Source organism: Diplotaxodon limnothrissa, linkage group LG3, assembly GCF_057381915.1.
Source record: "Diplotaxodon limnothrissa isolate DT_005_m linkage group LG3, D_limnothrissa_male_GT1.1, whole genome shotgun sequence".
Lineage (NCBI taxonomy): Eukaryota > Metazoa > Chordata > Actinopteri > Cichliformes > Cichlidae > Diplotaxodon > Diplotaxodon limnothrissa.
In genome coordinates, this window is record NC_140598.1 from 27,481,444 (window position 1) to 27,500,368 (window position 18,925).

At 39.5% G+C, this 18,925-nt stretch overlaps 1 protein-coding gene across 1 annotated transcript in view; it reads right to left on the minus strand.

The window, feature by feature from the left end:
* The window catches only part of LOC146635169 (uncharacterized), a 53,149-nt gene extending 34,224 nt beyond the window's left edge, over nt 1–18,925 (minus strand). The window contains exons 1-3 of the mRNA XM_085350049.1: nt 18,906–18,925; nt 18,569–18,662; nt 3,469–3,688 (exon numbers count right to left, since the gene is read on the minus strand). Coding sequence (XP_085206175.1) covers nt 3,469–3,688; nt 18,569–18,662; nt 18,906–18,925 — 334 coding nt within the window. The remainder of the gene's footprint in view (nt 1–3,468; nt 3,689–18,568; nt 18,663–18,905) is intronic.

Genomic DNA, 18,925 nt, shown 5'->3' on the forward strand with positions numbered 1-18,925 from the left:
TTTCATCTCTCTGTCCCGCAGATCCACCCGGTTCTTAAAAGATGGATTCTGATCCTCGAGATCAAATCGCCGATCCACATACAAATGTACTATTTTCTTTTGTAGGTCAGGTTTGGTCCACTTTACCACTCTGATGGAACCCGTATCATTTGGAGCTTGACATGGTAGAATGACGTTCTGTCCAGACTGAACTGTGATGCTTTTGTCCTCTGAAAGAGGAAACAACACAGAGCAAAGTGAGTGAGGATCAGTCAAGACACTCAAAAAACTTTTTCCTACTGATGTTGAGGACACTGTGGGTCAAAAGAGGAGCCTCAGAAACCACCACTGAGAAGTATTTAGTGGACACTACAAAGTGTGCCACATCAGTGGACTCACAAAAATAACAATTAACTTCTAATATGCTGCTTACTGTCTTTGACATTTGAGCAAATTATTTTTATTTTTATGATATGAAGTACATCTGTGTTTTTTTCTTGATTGCCAAGACATCAGAGGGCATGTTTGAAAAGCCAAAAATCTCAGATTTTGATAGCACAAAGAGTTACTTCTCATCATCTGTGGGAACTTTGACCTCAGTTTAACGTCAAAGTCCTGCTGCTTGAATTGTCTAACACTCTGATGACAGTTGTAGATTAGAGTGGCTGTGGCTCAGGAGGTAGAGCAGGAGTGTGAGTGTGAATAAATATGACATAAAGCACTGCTGATTGAGACATGTATGAAGTGATCTGACTGCTCAGGTAGAAAAGTACTACATAAGAGCTAGTCTGTTTAGATTGAATAAGGAGCTCGTGGTAAATGGAAGCTGATGGTTTTCTCAGAGACGTTTTAATATCAGCACCAGATCATTTTGGAAAGACTCCACAGACCTTTGTCTTCTTATTGTTTAGGGCTTACATGTTTAATTGACTTCCTGCAAGATCCACAGAAACATGTCCTGATGATGGGCGGCTTAAAGCAAACTTTATTTATTAAACAATTATATCACATATTCAGTTTCAAACAAATACACTGTCTAACAAGCACCTAATACCTTTGTATTATATCATATTGTACACACGTAAACCACTCTGAAACTCTTTATTCTTCTTTATGTTACATACAGTTATCTCACCTGCACACACGGACACAAAGACGCCAGCAAGCAGCAGAATCGAACAAAGAAATATGCATGTTCCTGCAGACATGTCTGATGATCTTTGTTTTTAAAAATCCTGCGTGAATCCGTAAATAACAGGACCGGAGTTCAAATTTGACTGCGTGAGATCAAATTCGAGGCTTGACCAAAGTCACAGTGAAACATGTCACAAACTCTTTCGATTTCGCTGGGTTTAAATTATTAAAAAGAAAATAATTCTTGATTAATTTCCCAAAAGTTATATCCTCGATCGCCACGGAGAATGCATGAAGCCTTCAAAATCTTAGAAAAAGGAGCTCACAGTGGGCAGAGCCTTAAACCTTGAAGAACAGGCACATCCCTCAGCCAGCTGTTTTCATTTGAATGAGAACATGAAGTGGAAAAATATGCCCCCACCCACACACACACTTACACACACACATGTCCTGATTTGTAAAATGTTATGGGTTCATCATTCCTGTCCTGATGTTGTCTCGAGCTCATGTTTGAACACGAGCTATCTCTGGTAAAATCTTGCACGACTCTTTTACATGAACTGGTTGGAAAGCAGAACTGATGAAAGATAAGAATAAATAAAGAGGAAATGCTCAAGGACTTAAAAAGGATCAGTGCTTGATCCTGATCTCAGAGGGGAAATTTAACTGATTCATAAAGAAAACTGAAAACAAGGGACTTTCGGAATAAACTTGAGTGTGAGTCACTCCACACAGCAGCCAGGTCCGTTCTGTGGAGTTCACCTGTTTTTGTCTGGAAAAGAAATCGAATGAAGGAGAAAGAAGGGGTGTAAAAGTTTTAGATTTCTGAGTCAATAACTGCAGTGTGAGATGCACATCACTACGAAGTAATTGTACTCTCTCGATACACTGTACTGTTCTTTTAATGGTTTCTATCTGCGAGAAAGCAAGCGGCACCACTTTTTGTGGAGTCTTCATGAAGATGAAACTCTTGTCTTCCTGAATCTAACGGTGGTGAAGGAGATAAAAAAGCTTGAAAGCATGAACTAAATCAGGTTCTGTGCTTTGTTTCTGTTGCTGCGTAACAGGCCCAGACAGGAACTACATACAGCATGTGTGAACATGTGAGATCCTCCTGTCTTCAAAACAGTGAAAGGATGTTTTGCTTTTCTGTTGCTTTTTTTCTTTTTCTCTTCTACAAATCAACAGAAATAAAGAGTCAAACGGGGTTTTTAGCTGATGTTTTCATGATTGATGGGTTTTTCTACTACAAAACAATAAACTGTTGGATTAAATAATGATTATAAATTGACTGTAGGTGTGTCTTGTCTGCAGTCAACTTGTATTATAATGTGCCGACAACGCCTTATCATCAAACTTCAAACAGACCTCAAGGATTGCTCTGCCATAGAGTTTTCAGCCGTCCATGTTGGAGTCTAATGAGTGTAATCGAGGTTTTAAGGAGTTTACAGTTCTGTGTGGGTTGCAGTGAGAGGGTTTTTTTAGTGTTGATGGAGAAAGGGGAAGTGCTAACATACAAAGGGCCAGAGAATTGAAAACAAAGTAAAAAGCTCACTGCAGCTATTGTCTGTGTTTTGTCACAACAGTGAAATCCACTCTTACGCTAAAACACAGACAGTGGCTACAGTGGTCACATATCCTGGTACTGTCCCCATTCCAGCATCCCTCAGACATATACAGCATTTACTTCCACAAAGTTAGGAGACAGTATTTTGTAGGACTGTGAGGAAGCAAATATCCAGCGGGAGAGAACAGCCCCTCCCTTTGCTTGCTGTCCGAATGGAAACAAGCGTGAGGATGTACATTTGGGGTGGCTGTAGCTCAGGAGGTAGAGCAGGTCACTTACTTATTGGAAGGTTGATGGCTGAGCCCCAGTCTGCATGTCAAACATCTTTGGGCAAGATATTAACACCAAGTTGGTCTGAGGCATGCACTGGAGTATGGATTTATGAATATTAGACAGAAAGCACTTGTTATAGAAAAAAAGTGCTTGTATGAATGCGTAAAGTGCTTTGACTGCTGCAGGAGAGCAGAAACACACTTTACAAGAATCAGATTATTTACTATTTTACACATTTGTTGACCATAAATTATACTTTATACTTCTTTGAAATCAACTTGAAGGATGCTGCCTGCATGGACGCATGTGTAGTTGGTGGTACATCAGACCGTGCCACTGTTTTTGTGCAGTCTTTGGGCCGTCACTCAGTTGAGTTCAATTCAGTTTTATTTATGTAGCATCAAATCAAACAGTTGGCTCAAAGTTCTTTATAAAGCAAAGTAAGGACATTACAATATTGCAGAGAAAATTAAAGGGCAGAGGTGAGTGGTACTAGTGGAGAGTCTTGGGCTTACTTGAAAACATTTTAGGCGGGGAAGGGGTTGCCGTGGGAGCATTCCAGGGATGGTTGAGAGTGTGGGGAGGCTGGTCCAGGTTCCAAGGTGTCCAGGGAGGTTGAAGTACGGGCTGGAGGGCTGAGGAGAAGATGAATGTGTGGTCCTCGGGTTCTGGGCAGACGGGAGAACGGGACGGAAACAGAACCAGCACTGCTGGTGAGTACGACGGGTGATGAATCTGGAGAATACAGGAGACGGGGGACACATTAACCCACGATCCAGGCACACAGAGTCTGAGCACAGAGGAGGCCAAGTTTACCACGGGTGGTAGCAGGAAGAACTGGCGAGGAGTAGCAGGCAGTGCTGGCTTAAAAGCCCTCTAGATGGAGCCCCGGAAATTGGAAGCAGGTGATGAGCTGGCCAACTCCACCCCAGGGGACGGACAACAGGAGCCTGGACCACACCCGACCAGACACTCCCACAGCATATGACAATTTATTAAAACCTTCTTCACATTAAGTTCTTTCCTCTGTGCCGCACTTTGAAATGTTGGCTTTGGAAAGATAAAAAGACTAACATATTTTAAAGGATCAAGTGGATGAGAAATATCACTGTGTATTTTTAACCCTGGTAATAATGTGTTAGATATTCATACATGTTTATATGACCTGTATGAAGGAACACTGTGGGAATGTTTCCTTCAACTCATCGTGTTTTCCATGGATGTCCACTGAGTGAGGAAAAGACGGAGCAGAAAATGTTCTGACTATTTGATTTCAGCCTTGGACTCAAATCTTAAACAATCTTAAATTGTCTCAGTGCAGATTATTCATTGTACATTAGTCTGATTTATCTCTCACTATAAGATGATAAGTTCATCTAAAGTACCTTACAATGTGTTAGTTTTCCTTTGTAGTTCAACTCTGATGGAGCAGCTGTGAGAGCTGCAGCTGGAAAATAAATTCCAAAGTAAACAAAAACAAGTCTTTACACGACTGGAATCCAGGTTTATGGATGAGTCAGTTTCTCAGAAGTCCCTGAGGGGAAGTTAGTTGTGTTCATTTCAGTTAATGTTTATCAAATATCAATCAAATATCAGCAAATCAACATTCCTTCAAGGTGTTTTATACTGAACCGTTAGAGAGAAAGTCCCACCTCTCACACTGTGAGCAAACATTTAGTAATGACAATAAAATCCCCCTTTAACAGCAAGAAGCCTCCAACAGCACAAGGCTGTGTGGTGAGGGATGTTGGCAGATAACAGTCTCTGCACTGTAAACACTGCTGTGACATTGTGTCTCTGTGTGCAGGTATATGGCCAGACTCAAGATGGCTTAGATTATAAATGTGTATGGTGAACAGTTTGCTGCTCTCTGCATTATTAAAATGCTGATGAGCTGATATTTTGTGTGTCTGTGCAGGCTGGGCCTACTGTATACCACAGCCTCAAGGGAGGATTGGCTTGCTGAGGCCGGGGTGGTTGCTGACCTACTAACAGACTGGTGAGTTGAGGACAACTGCTGTTCCCTCCCATTTACAATTTTATTGGTTGTCATATTTTTCCCACATCTGAGACAGATATTCAGACCTTGAATCTGTGTGTGTTACACTTACTGTAGGAGTGTGTAAACACATGGGAAGTGAAAAAAATGACTGAAAAATAAACTAAAACCATCACGGGAATCCCCGAGAGGCCAAGGCCTGTTCTATTGTTACTAAGGGAGGAGTCATGGTGACCTAATATCAGGTATAAAGAGACAGCCAGCGTCACATCAAGTCTGGTTGTAAAAGTCGGACATCAGAGAAGATTTGACTGAAAATCAATTTGTAGTTTGTTGTCCACCTTATTTGTACAATTTGAAAGAAGTGTTTAATTTTAGTAACGTTTCTCATGAGTTTGTGATCTCAAGAGTTTGATAATGTGAATACAACGCCAGCTTAAGCCTGACAAGGTGACAAAAACAAAACAAACTAAATAAAACTAATCTAAAAAAAAAAACTTTTTTAATTTTGTTTCTCAGATTCATGCTAACTCCATCTTCCCTAGAGGTAAAATTTAAGGATGTTTGCAGCTGATGATCATGTTTGTACATGTCTAATGTAACTGGAAATCTAATTATGCAGTTCCCGCCAACTGAACTCTGCTGCTGGCAACACCAGGTGAAAAACAAACTGCAGCACTGAATGATGAAAAACTGGAGTCTAGGATTTGCTTCTGTGGATCTTTATCATTTTAAACATGTTGAGCCCACATTTCACTATATGAAATGAAAAACAAAGTCCTGCCTGTGGACCATAACGTTATTATACCCATTAAAAGCTGATATAAAATATTGACTTTGACCCTTTTTTTAAACTACATTAATACAAAAGCACAAATCAGACACACTGAGTCTATATTTTCTTGTGGTTTATGTTTATTTGCAGTGTTTATATTGGTAAGGTTGTTCAAACTTGCTCTGATATTTTCACATTAAAGCCTTACAGCCATTCGCAAAGAGCTTTTAATATGAAAGACACGCAGTAGAAGAAGTATTTTTCTGTACAGTCTAAGGAAAGAACAGTGTTGAGTCTTTAGCTGTCCTGATGAATTAGCGGTGTAAATGTGAATTGTTTATTTATGGCCACTAGAGGGAGATGTTTGACTATCAAATAACCAATGACACTTCCACAGCACACTTAAAACAGTGAGGATTTGCACTTCCTGATAAGGTGACATAGTTTTATTTTAATTAACTGTGGATAAAAACTATTTTCACTTAAGTATGTTTTCATGATGGGATTAAATAAACACTGTGAGCATCAGAGCGTTTGGGCTTTGTGACCAGGTTAAATGTAACACTGATCTGAGAAGTTTATTACTACTACTACTATTGTTATTATAATTATTGTTATGATTATGAATCAATAATTTGGGGTCATGGAATCTATTTAATTCTATTTTTCTTTCCTGTAATTCAGTAATTAATCTGTACTAAATAAAAGAGGGATTTTCTGTTTGGTATTGAGGCAAAGTCACTGGTTAAACCTCGTGCCGTCTGTCTTTTTATGTGTTTGTGGTGCTGCTCTCATTTTATTTCCTGTTGCTGTTTCAGGTCTCTGACTGTGTGCTGCTTTAAACTGAGCGCTAACAAATGAAATGAGGTCACTTGTTTTTAGGATTTTACGGACTGTTACTTTGGCTTTTGTCCAAATGTATTTACTGTGAAGTCATCCTGAGATGCTTTCAGGTCAGAAGAGAAATGAAACCTCTCCAGTTAGTGGCATTAATGTCATTTAAAATGTATAAATATAAATTTAAAGGCTGCCCCGCTGTGTGACCTAGTTTTAACAGTAGATGACAATAGACAATCAGCACGGCCACTTCAAGCTTCAGTGACAGGTTTAAGAGGAGGGGCTCTGTGCTGGGTCAGGAAATGTGCTTCATTATAATGTGCTCTCATTATACTTCATAAAAGTATGAAGTCTGAGTCACATGTTCATGAATTATTAGTTTATTATTAGTTTATCAGACAAAAACTAAAGTCTTTTGTTTTCATTTCAAAGTATAGAGACAGATACTATGAATGTTTCCCAGGGGGAGTAGCAATATTACTACTACTACTACTAATAATAATAATAATAGTAATAATAATAATAATAATAATAATAATAATAATAATAATAATAATAATAATAATAATAGTAATAATTGATAACAATAACAATAAACAGTCAATTAATGATTTTCTACTAGCAGCACTGTGTTTGTTCTCGTCTATATCATTTGATGAAAAACTGTTGTAATGTAATACAATGAAAAACTATCTATGGTTATACACCGATGTTCAAGTTAACTCCTTTTCAAACTGACTGTACTGACTGCAGCACCGCGTGTTTCGGTTAGCCACAACCAAATCGGAACTGTTCACATTTGTCACTTGACAACTCAATGAAACCCACAGAACCACGTGAGAAACACACAAGAGAACAAAAGTTTAATAAGAAATCAGATCGCTGCCATGAGAACACGAGCTGGATCCAACAAACAAGAATGGAAATAACAGTAAAGTTACTGACAACATAAGATATATTAAAATATTTATATTAATATCGCTGATGTTGAAGTTTGCATGTTCTCCTTGCGTTTGTGTGGGTCTCTGCAGGTACTTTGGCTTCCTCCCACAGCCCAACAACATGCAGTTAGTGGGGTTAAGTTAGTTGATGAGTCTAAATTCTCTCTCTGTGTTAGCCCTGCAAGAACGGGGACCTGCTGAAGGTGTACCCTGAGTCTTGTCCTACGGCAGCTGGGATAGGCTCCAGTCCCACTGCAACCCTGAATTTGTAAGTGGAGGAGGATGTAATAAGTGAAATAAAAGACACAAAACATCAAAAAGAAATCTTTTCAACATATGGATGTGTCTGTGGAGGTGCTGGGGGACCAGTTAGAGACCAGCAGCTGGACATCAATGGTTGGACTGGTGGACTACTTCAGTGAAGAGTAGACGACATCTGGCTCTGGTTTACAGTCTGAACACAAACACACACAGTTATTAAAAACAAACAAACAAAACAACAGGAAACATGATTAGCCTACAAGCTTTGTAGTTCAATCAAGCCCTCCAGTCTCCACCTCTCTGCATCACACACAGTCCCAGTTCAGACTTCAAAGGGAACCAGCTCAGACACAGCCAGCTTCTTCTTTCTCACTCCACCCTAAGATTAACAGGCTGAGCAGATCACAAACAGCAGCACTAAAAAAAGAAAATGAAAAAACAAGTCTTCGCCGCCATTTTATGCGCTACCCAGAGTCAAGGATTTTCTTTTTGACCAGCCAATTAAAGTGAATTATACTTATCTATTCTTATCATTGCATTAGCTTAATCTAAGCATTCGGTTAGATGAAGTGACAGGTTGCATAAACCGCAGCAGATGTTTAGAGCTCTCTTCTCAAAGCATCTCTACTGTAAAACAACAAATGACCAGAAAGAGCTGGGGGGTATTTTTGTGAAAAGGAAGGTGGGCGACCACAAAGCTGCCATCTTCTTTCAATGCAGACTGATGCACTTCACCACAAAGCACAAAGCAAGCAGGTTCTCACTGCATGAACACTGCTATTGGCTAAACCAGAGCGCACAGCAGAGACAATTCTCACCAGCTTCAGACTAACTGGGGTAAACAGGAAGTAGCTACTGTGGTTTTACATGCAGAACTTTAAAAATGTTCACAAAAAAAGGTTGATTCATTCTATTAAAGGACAGTTTCAGAGGCTCGGTGCACTCAGTTAAGGATCTCTAGACTTTTCCGTTCATGTCTTCATACGTCTCATAGTGACAGCTCCAGGATTATAGTGAAAAAACCTTTGAAACTCGTCATCATTTCCTCATCATCATCCAAATCACCAAATGTTAGCATACTGAGAAGATGGTGAACATGATGAACGTTAAACCTACTGCTAACCTTCTAACGCTAGTAGTTAGCTTCAAGCAAAGTCCCATTTCCTGGGTATTTAAACTGACCTAATACAGGAGGAACTGACTGAAACCAGTGCTGCCAGATTTAATTTCACAGATTAAATCATCTTTGATAATGGTCCAATGTCAACTAAACACACCGTGAATGCAGAACATCATACCAGCAGTCAGACTTGGTGATGCTAGTGTGGCGGTCTGGGACTGCTTTGCTGCTTAATTGGTGGAACAATGAATTATCCTCTATCAGAACATTTTGCAGGAGAAAACCATCAGTTGATGTCCTGAAGCTCGAGCACACTTGGATTGTGGAGCATGACAATGATCCAAACTCGCAGCAGCAATTCCATCTCTCAATAGACAAAATAAAGAAAGATATTATGGGGTGGCATAGTCATAATTTATTTTAATTATATTTAGGATGCTTTGGCATAATGTTAGAGACCATACATACTGGTAAACCCTGCAGTGTGGCTGAAATTAAAACTATATATTCAGCATTTTTTCACAGGGCCAGTTAGGCTTGGATGGCTTTTTTCCTGTATATTAAATGAACTCATGATTTTAAAAATGTTTGGTTTTTAGCCTTTTATCAGTATTGGTTTCATTTAAATGAGTATGGTAGAACTGTGTAGTGTTTTGCAAATAAGCAAACAGCTTTAAACTCAGTGCAGCTCATCAGTCTCATGGTCTGTATCAGAAAAATGTTAAACTCAATCTTCCCAATCAAATAACATTTAATGATCATAATCAGCAAGATGAATGTATGTGGTCAACCTGTCAAGATGTCAAAAGCATTAACTTTATCAAAGATAATTTCAGAATTTAAGTGTACAATATGGGTGGTAATTTGCAATGAAGGGGGAAATTATACAGTGAGGAGTTTTTATAAGTAACTTTTAATGAGTAATCCTCCATGTTTCTTTATGACTACAAAATTTGATTAAACATAATTGTAAAATGTCAAAAGAAAAACTAACAATTCTCTGTTAATGAGATCAAATGTTCAAATTACTGTGACTGAAAGCAGACATGTTAGCCGCAACCAAACCAGAACAAGTCAAACTTTGCATCTGACATTTTGGTGAATTCCACCACGTGATCACGTAACCACGTGAGAAACACACATAAAACAAACGTATATTTTTTGTGCAAAGAAACAAAATCACTGCTGAAGAAACATGAGCCAACAGGCATAAATACAAAGAAGAGTGATGGTACTGGGAACATAAACACATTTACACAGTATTTCCCTGCTCTTAAAGCCAGATTAATCAGGGATTGGACTGGCAGGACCTCTGGCCCTGATGTGAGTGATAGACCCAGCAGAGGGCAGGTCCACATGTTTCGTTCAGACTATGTGTTGCTGGACCCTATGGGTTAAGCTCCAGTTCCCCCACGAGCACCTCTCTCCTTGGCTGCTTCCAGGGTAGGATTGAACCCAAGGGGTGTTTTGTTGTTGGACCATAGTCTCTCCACTCAGGTAAAAGAGGACCAGAGCTGTCAAGTGATCACTACCTGATGCTAAGTTGATTGATTGATCAGGTTGATCAAGCCTTGAAAGCTGGTGCTACTAATTCCTACTAGAGATGGCACGATACCACTTTTTATGTCCGATACCGATATCATAAATTTGGATATCTGCCTGAATCCGATATAGTGTTTTTTAATCAACAAAATTGTTTTTTAAATATCTTGCTGCATTTTGTATAAGTTCATACTCAAGTTTAAAACAACAACTACACTAAAGCTATTCTGCTATACCTGTATGCAAAAAAAAAATATTTCATAGTTCAGCAATACTGATCAATCTAATAAACTTAAACCTACACCATCCTCCCTATTCTGGTATTTTAAAGAGTACTTAGCATAAATATTAAGCAACCTAACTAATAGGGTTCCAACTCCCAGCAATAACAAAAATAAATAAATAAATAAAAAATAGGGAACCACCCCTCACGCGCCACCTCATGATGCTTAATCGACGTAATCAACCTTAATTTGATGCAGTGTGAAAAAAAATGCACAGAAATCAATTATTTTTCAAGAAATATTAAATAGATTCAACATCTTTCTTCAACAAAATTGCAGACTGCACAGATGGTACCTTCCCAAAGGAAAATGTACTATAGCTTACTAGGGTATATATATTAGACTTAATAGTTACTATATACAGTAATGGACTTCAATTCATTTTACATCAGATTAAAACTTTGGGTGTCAGATAATTATTTATTAAAAGCTAGACATTTTAAATGAGAATAAGAAAGAAAAGTATGTCTTTGTGCCCCCTTTTCCCTGTTCATGCCCTATCGGCCCCCCTGGCTAAACTTTGCTAGATCCGCCCCTGCACAGCTACCAGCCGTCAGCTGCGTAGAAAAAGATCCTGGTGTAGAAAGTAATATTAAATACATTCTAACAACAGCTTATCAAGCTTCAACGTGCTGCTGTTGTTCAGCCGCTGGTTTCCTCTTTCTGGTGCAAAGTGGGCCAAAAACAAACAAGAGAGACGGACTCGCGACAGAAAAGCCGATCAGCTGATCATTAAGCAGTTTCATGATTGAAGTAGCAGCAAGAAGAGGCAGTCGCTTGTTAAGCTTAACGCAGGAATGCTTTACAAACATTCAGAGATGGACTTACACACTTGCTTTACTTCTCTCGGGGATAACTTTGTCGGAGATGAAAAGCCAGGTTGCTAGCGAAGCTCCACATGCTATCCAGACCACTGACAGGTCCCACATGCCACAGCCGCTCTATCACGTGATGCATACTGCTCCGACGTGCTAACGTTCTGAGGCGAGTTACGGCGTGTTGCAAGTTTTGTGAGGTGCTTTCCTGATATTTAATGGATCGGATTACATTTTTTATTTTTCTCCGATATCCGATCCAGTAATTTAGGTCAGTATCGGACCGATACCGATACGTAATATCGGATCGGTCCATCTCTAATTCCTACATTGGATTTCTCAGGATGACCCCTCTATTTAGCCTTTCCAGGAGTCATGCGGTACATGGGACACTGGGTAGGATTCTAGACGCACCGAGCACACAGAGATGAGCTGGGAGGAAGACAGCCTAAACACCTAAACAGCATCCTTTGTTGATCTCAGGGGGCCTCTGTCAGCTGGGGGAACCTAACGGTGTCAACAACAAGGTTATTGGGAACCAGGAGTAAGTAATTGTGTTTTTATGTTTGTGCTCCAACATAAAAGAAGTGCTGGAACAGATTATGGTACCATACATGCATCAGCTGAACAGTATTGTGCTGCAGAAAGTAGTGTGTTGCTACGAAAATGGCAAGAAAAAGCAAATAACAACAGAAGTGAGACAGACCATCATACACTCTGGTATGTGTCTAGTTGGTCAGTGGTTCATCCTACAACAAGATAATGACCCAACACATTAGTGCAAGCTATGCCAGCACTACCTCAGGAAAAAAGAAGAAGATGGTAGGCTTGAAAACATGGAGTGGCCAGCACAGTCTCCAGACTGAAACCCATTCAAGCTGTTTTGGGATGAACTGGACAGAAGAGTGAAAGCAACACAACCTAAAAGTGCCACATTAATGGGAACTTCTGCAACATATATGGGAAGAACTTTCTCAAGAATATTTGATTTCTATTGTAGAGAGAATGACATGCGTGTGCCCAGCTGTTATATCTGCGAAAGGCGGCTACTTTGATGAGTCAGAAGTTTAGAATATAAATTCTATAATTTCTTGTTTAATTCCAGTTGTCTTTTTGTACAATGCTTTCATTTCATTTTAGAGTGCAATGAGACATTAACGTGGAGAATTTTCAATAAATCTGGAAAAACTGGATTGTTCTTTTGACCTGTAGTGTATATACATGGCAAAACTAACTGTGTGTGTGTGTGCGCACGTAATTTCAGTTCCTTGTGCTGACAGGAAATTTGGCTAGTGAAATATAACTTCCAGGATCCTGGTGTAAGAATGGTTGGAGAGATTCTGACTTTCTACAGCAGCCAATACGAAAACAAGCAAAACTTTCCAAATGTTTTCATAGGTGTTAATCAATATGTGAGCAGACTAGGATGGTGGATATTATGAACATTACACCAAGCTTGTAGCATTCTGATTTTACAATTTAGAGAACTGGCTATGATGGAGAAAATGAAGATCAGCTGTACCTGACTTTTTTTTCTTGTCTTTGATGATGATTTGCCCATAAGTGACGTATTCTGTTCTCACTGCTGGAGAGACTGCAGCTGGATCACTCTCTGCACAATGAAACACACAGAGAATGTCAGTGCAGGCAGTACAAGTGATAGCAGAGCTGATTGAAACTGCTGCTCTAGCAGAACTCTTTATGCACACACACAAAAATACAAACAACAGCAGCAACAAAACAGTTACAACACTGCAAAAGTCTTGAATCACCCGTCATTTTTTCATATTTTACTTCCGATGAGTCAGACTTTCATGTAATGTTTTCTAGTGCTATTGAACAATGTTTCTCCAGACTTTTTTTAAGGTCTTTCAACGTTTTTCTTTGGACAATGGCTGCTATTTTTACACATCCTTTTCAATCCACTCAACGTAGCTGACCATTTCCAGAATATATATTTTTTAATTCAAGTATGAAAAGACACCTAACTGCATAACTCAAATGATGAACTAGTGTTGTGTGGTTCTTCAGTTGATGGTTGCCAAGAAACAATTCTTAAGGAAGCGGAGCAAGAGCTACAGGCTGAGGTATGTCACGTTACACAAGCAAATCATCATCAGTATGTATGTAGGACGTCAGGAGAGAAGTACAAAAGATTGTCTACAGCCATCTGTAGCTCATGGTGGGGACTCTTTCATTGTCCAGGCTGCATTTTAACCTTGTTTGAGATCTTGTTCACACTGATGGAAATATGAACACAGAAAAGTACCATCAGATTTTGATCTACATTCATTTCATTCATTTACCTCATACTGGTGTTCTACAGTGGCTTGCAAAAGTATTCCCCCTTGAACTTTTCCACATTTTGTCACATTACAGCCACAAACATGAATCAATTTTATTGGAATTCCACGTGAAAGACCAACACAAAGTGGTGTACACGTGAGAAGTGGAATGAAAATCATACATGATTCCAAGCATTTTTTACAAATAAATAACTGAAAAGTGGGGTGTGCGTAATTATTCAGCCTCACGTGTGCATCACTTTGTGTTGGTCTTTCACGTGGAATTCCAATAAAATTGATTCATGTTTGTGGCTGTAATGTGACAAAATGTGGAAAAGTTCAAGGGGGAATACTTTTGCAAGCCACTGTATATAGGAAATATGTCAAAAAACTTTATGGTCCTTCCTCTTTTTATAACATCTGTGGTAAAATTGTTGCAGGTTGCATAGTTTGTGTTTTTTTCTCTCTCTTTTCTAAATGAGAAACAGGAAGCTGGATGACTCGTAGCTGTTAGCTTTTGTAAACCACAGATCACACACAACATAGTCCAACATTCAAAGAACAACATTCATGAGGCACAGTGGGAGAGTGTATAGAAAGATGATTACATCTGAGTGAGTTGGTTAAGCTGTTTGAGCAAAATGAACATAATAATTTTTTTTTTCATTATGGGAAAGTTTAACTATAATAATACATTCTTGAAAAAAACACAACTGTGATTTCAGGCTTTTTGTTTTAGTGTTACAACTATCTAATTACAAATAAGTGTTTACTAATCATCCTTCACATGCTCCATAATATCCTCAAATAAAGATATTACCAGACTAAACCAAATCTTACACTCCTGAAGAGGTGAAGGTCAAAACAAAGTCCACATGATCCAAACTACACTCATAAAGCATGTTGTCATAGGCTTTCAATTTCATATATACCCTTACTCTTACATTGCTATGTAGGATGTTACCCAATTTTAAAAATGTACACGACAAACAAATATTACCACTCAGCAACCATCTGTATAACTCAGCATCTTACAACATAGATTAATTAATCAATTAAATAATTAAATAAAATTTTAACTCTCCAAGAAAATAAGGTTTAAAAAGCTCCCTGCAGATTTAACTTCTACTAAATATTGCAAACTTACAAAATATTATAATGTCACTAAAAGGCTCAATCCAGAGTACTTTCTTTTTTTTTTAATCAATGCATCGGGGTCCTCCGACAAGAACACAGAACAAGCCATCCTGAGACTGAAACCTCAAATCCCAAAAACTGCAGGTCCACTAATATCCACTTGAATCTCTATAAATAAATCGGTCTAGAGAGAAGCCCATGCTAAAATATCCAGATTTTAACATGCATGGTACAAAAAATGATCTCAGTTCTTATTTTTCCCAAGCACTTCGTAGGAGGATTTTTGTTATTTATCATGGAAATATAGTTGTGTGGCTTTGTAATGCAATATCTTGTTTTCCCTTTGGACTGCTCCCTGCTAATTTCTCCCATAGAAATTCAAACTTCCACTACCCTACAATGCTAAGTGTTGCTTCTATATTGATCTTCACATTATAAAAAAATTTCCAAACTGCACTGAGTGATCTAGTTTTACAAAAAAAAAAACCCCAACAAAAAACAAACATAAGTAGAAGACAAAAAAGTCTTACCTCTGCTTTCTTGGACTATCTCTTCTTGACAATCGGATATTCTGACGTTACTGTATGTGATGTCATCGAAAGGCTTGTCCTGTTCAGCTTAAAAGATCCAAGTTTAAAAGCAAAAAACTCAATAACAATAAATAATTGAAAAAGTGTAACTGGACTATTAATATAAAACAATATGATGCCATTATTTGAAAAAGAACACAAACTTTGAATCGATAACATGCACAAACAGAATATACACATGAAAAAAATGATAATAAATTAAATCACATTAATGTGAAAACTTATACCATTATTCACCAAAACAACACCTGAATGAAAATTCTCAGTCTCACCTTCAGTTTTTCTACAAAAACATTGTCTCACAAGCAGAACCAGTAATACCAGTAGAATCAGAAAAATGACTGATCCAACAGATGACAACACAGAGAGTGAAGGAGAGGAATCAGGCTGATATTGAGATACACAGAGTGAGGTGGATGTAGGTGGAGGTGTGGATGTAGGTGGAGGTGTGGTGGTGTGTCCCCCTAAAATAAAGCAAACACAGTCATTAAGTTGTCGTCACATTGTGAATGTTGAAAGCTGCAGAAACACAGACAGGTGAGTGTGTCACCTGTGACAGTGATCCAGCTGGATGGAGACTCTCCATGACCGCTGATGTCACACTTGTAGAGGCCTTCATCAGACCTGGAAACATGCTGGATGGTCATGTGACCTGTAGGCTGCTTCCTGATGAGGGAGCCATCTTTATAGAAAGCAGCTGGGAGGTTGGAGGGAGTGGTCTTTGTTTTACAGAGCAGAGTGACGTCATCTCCCTCCATCACAGGGAGGACAGGACTCTGCAGGATCACTGATCCACCTCAACACAGAGACAAACTACAGCATTTCATCCATTTACACACAGCTTCATCAACACTAACTCCACACACTCAGCTTACCAGTGACTGTCAGGTTAACCATGTTACTGATGGGACCCTCTCTGGACTCACACCAGTAAACTCCACTGTCAGATGGGTAAGCATAGCTGATGTTACAGGAAGAACCAGCTGGTTTTCCAAACCCATCTGTTCCACACTGAGTCCTCTGTTGTTTGCTTGTGTTTCTCCTCAGAGTCCATCCAGCAGAGCTGTCGTCCTCCTCACAGCTCAGAGACACAAAGTCTCCTTTAAAGAACTGAGAGCTGCTGGGACTCACAGTCAGACGAGCTGTGAGGGTTAAAATGAAAAACTGATGATCTGTTTGATGTTGTCAAGAATTATAATACTGTAAGAAATCCTTCATCTAACTAGATTTATATGTGAGCTCTATTATTAAGTATGAACCCAATCAGGTCATATCAGTGAGCATTTCTCAGGTTTAAACTGTGACAGAAGAAGGTTACTGACCTTGGTTTGTTGTGCAGCTCAGCAGTGAGATCAGAACTGAAGAGAAATGACACTCAGGTTGATTTGAGGTGAACATAAAGAACAACTCCACACAAACAGCTGAGAAACACACAAACTCATCTCTCTGATATAGCTACTCATTTTCAGAACTGTAGCTGGTGGAAAATCCATTCATTCATTTTGTTAGCCACTTATTCCATCAAGGATTAGCTGAAACATGTCTCAGTTGTCATCGAGTGAGGTGCAGGGTATAAATTCAGATCACTAGTTCAAAACAGAACTAAATCAAAGAAATGAGAATTACTCACACTGAACAGATGGTGTTTTGAACTTGAATTCAGCCTGATTTGTTTTTCATGTCTTCTCCTCCATCATCAGTTATCAGGAGAGCAGACAGTCAAAGTACAAGAATTCAAACAAACACAGAGATTCTACTTACAGAGCAGACACAGCACAGATGTTTCCTTCATCGTCCTTCTCACTCATTTGAGCTTTTTTTCATTTCTGTCACTGACACCAAGTAAAGCCCGCCTTCTTCCTCTGAGCACCAGCTTTCTATTGGTTCAAACACAGAAGTGGTAGAATCACTTTTTTCTTTGTAAAAAGACATGTGATAAATTATAAAAATATATATATGTTGGGGGACTAAACTTACTAAGAGCATGACATGTAAAATAATACATATATATATGCGTGTGTGTGTGTGTGCGTGTGTGTGTGTGTGTGTGTGTGTGTGTGTGTGTAGTCACCGCACCTAGTGCTCCGATTACCACTATTACCTTCACCCTCCATGTCTTTTCAAGCTCTTTTCTGAGCCCTTTGTACTTCTCAAGCTTCTCATGTTGCTTCTTCCTGATGTTGATATCCTTTGGTATTGCTACATCTGTCACAACAGCCGTTTTCTTCTGCTTGTCCACCACTACTATGTCCAGTTGGTTAGCCATCACCATTTTGTCCATCTGGATCTGGATATATATAGACTACTTTGTATATATTATATCTATATGTAAACATTTCAAATCACTCAATCATTATGACATGATCGATCAACAGAATGATTCACATTTTATATTTAGGCCACCTTCTCACATGTGGCCACTAGAGGGAGGTGTTTGGCTTCAAATCTCTCTCACCTGGCGGCCACTAGGAGCACTGTGAGAATCCTTTTTCTTTGGATTTAAAACCATTCTCCACACAGTCCTGAAGGACAAGCTGAAGAATGCAGGAGTGGACCATCACCTCACTACATGGATATTAGACTACCTCACTGACTGACCACAGTATGTGGCTGTGTGTCGGACAGGGTCCTCTGCAGTACGGGGGCTCCACAGGGAACAGTTCTGGCTCTGTTCTTCTTTACCATCTGCACTGCAGACTTCTCCCACTACTCCACCCAGTGCTTCCTGCAAAAATTTTCTGCAGACTCTGCAACAGTCGGCTTCATCACTGATGGGGATAACAATGAGTACAGAAAACTGACCCAAGACTTTGTGGACTGGTGCCAGCAGAACTACCTCCAGATCAACACTAGAATTAGATTTCTGGTAGATTTCTGCAGGCACAAACATCCTCCACTGCAACCACTAAACATTCAAGGTATGGACATTGAACCCTACAGCTACCATGTCCAGACACGACTCTCTAAGCTGTTTTTACTGCAGCCCAGCTCTGTCATATGCCACGAAGGGCCCCAAACGCGCAGCTCACTGGAAACAGGAAGTAGTAGGAGAGGCTGCTGGCCCAGTCAGGTCCCAATTTGTAGCTGGCCTCATTCCCTCTTCCACCAATGGTCAGCCTCCACCTGGAAACTTACATAACAGACATCACAGAGTACAAACAATGCCTCCGCATGGTGTGGTGAGTAACAGCACCACACGGCAACAATGACCTGGGTCATAACACTGTGGACAGCTACAGGTACCTTCAACTGCACTGGACTCATAATTCTGAAGCCCTCTACAGAAAAGGGCAGAGCAGGCTGTACCTGCTGCGGAGATTCAGGTCTTTTGGAGGGAAGGACCCACTCCGGAAGACCTTCTATTACTCTGTGGTGGCCTCAGCCAT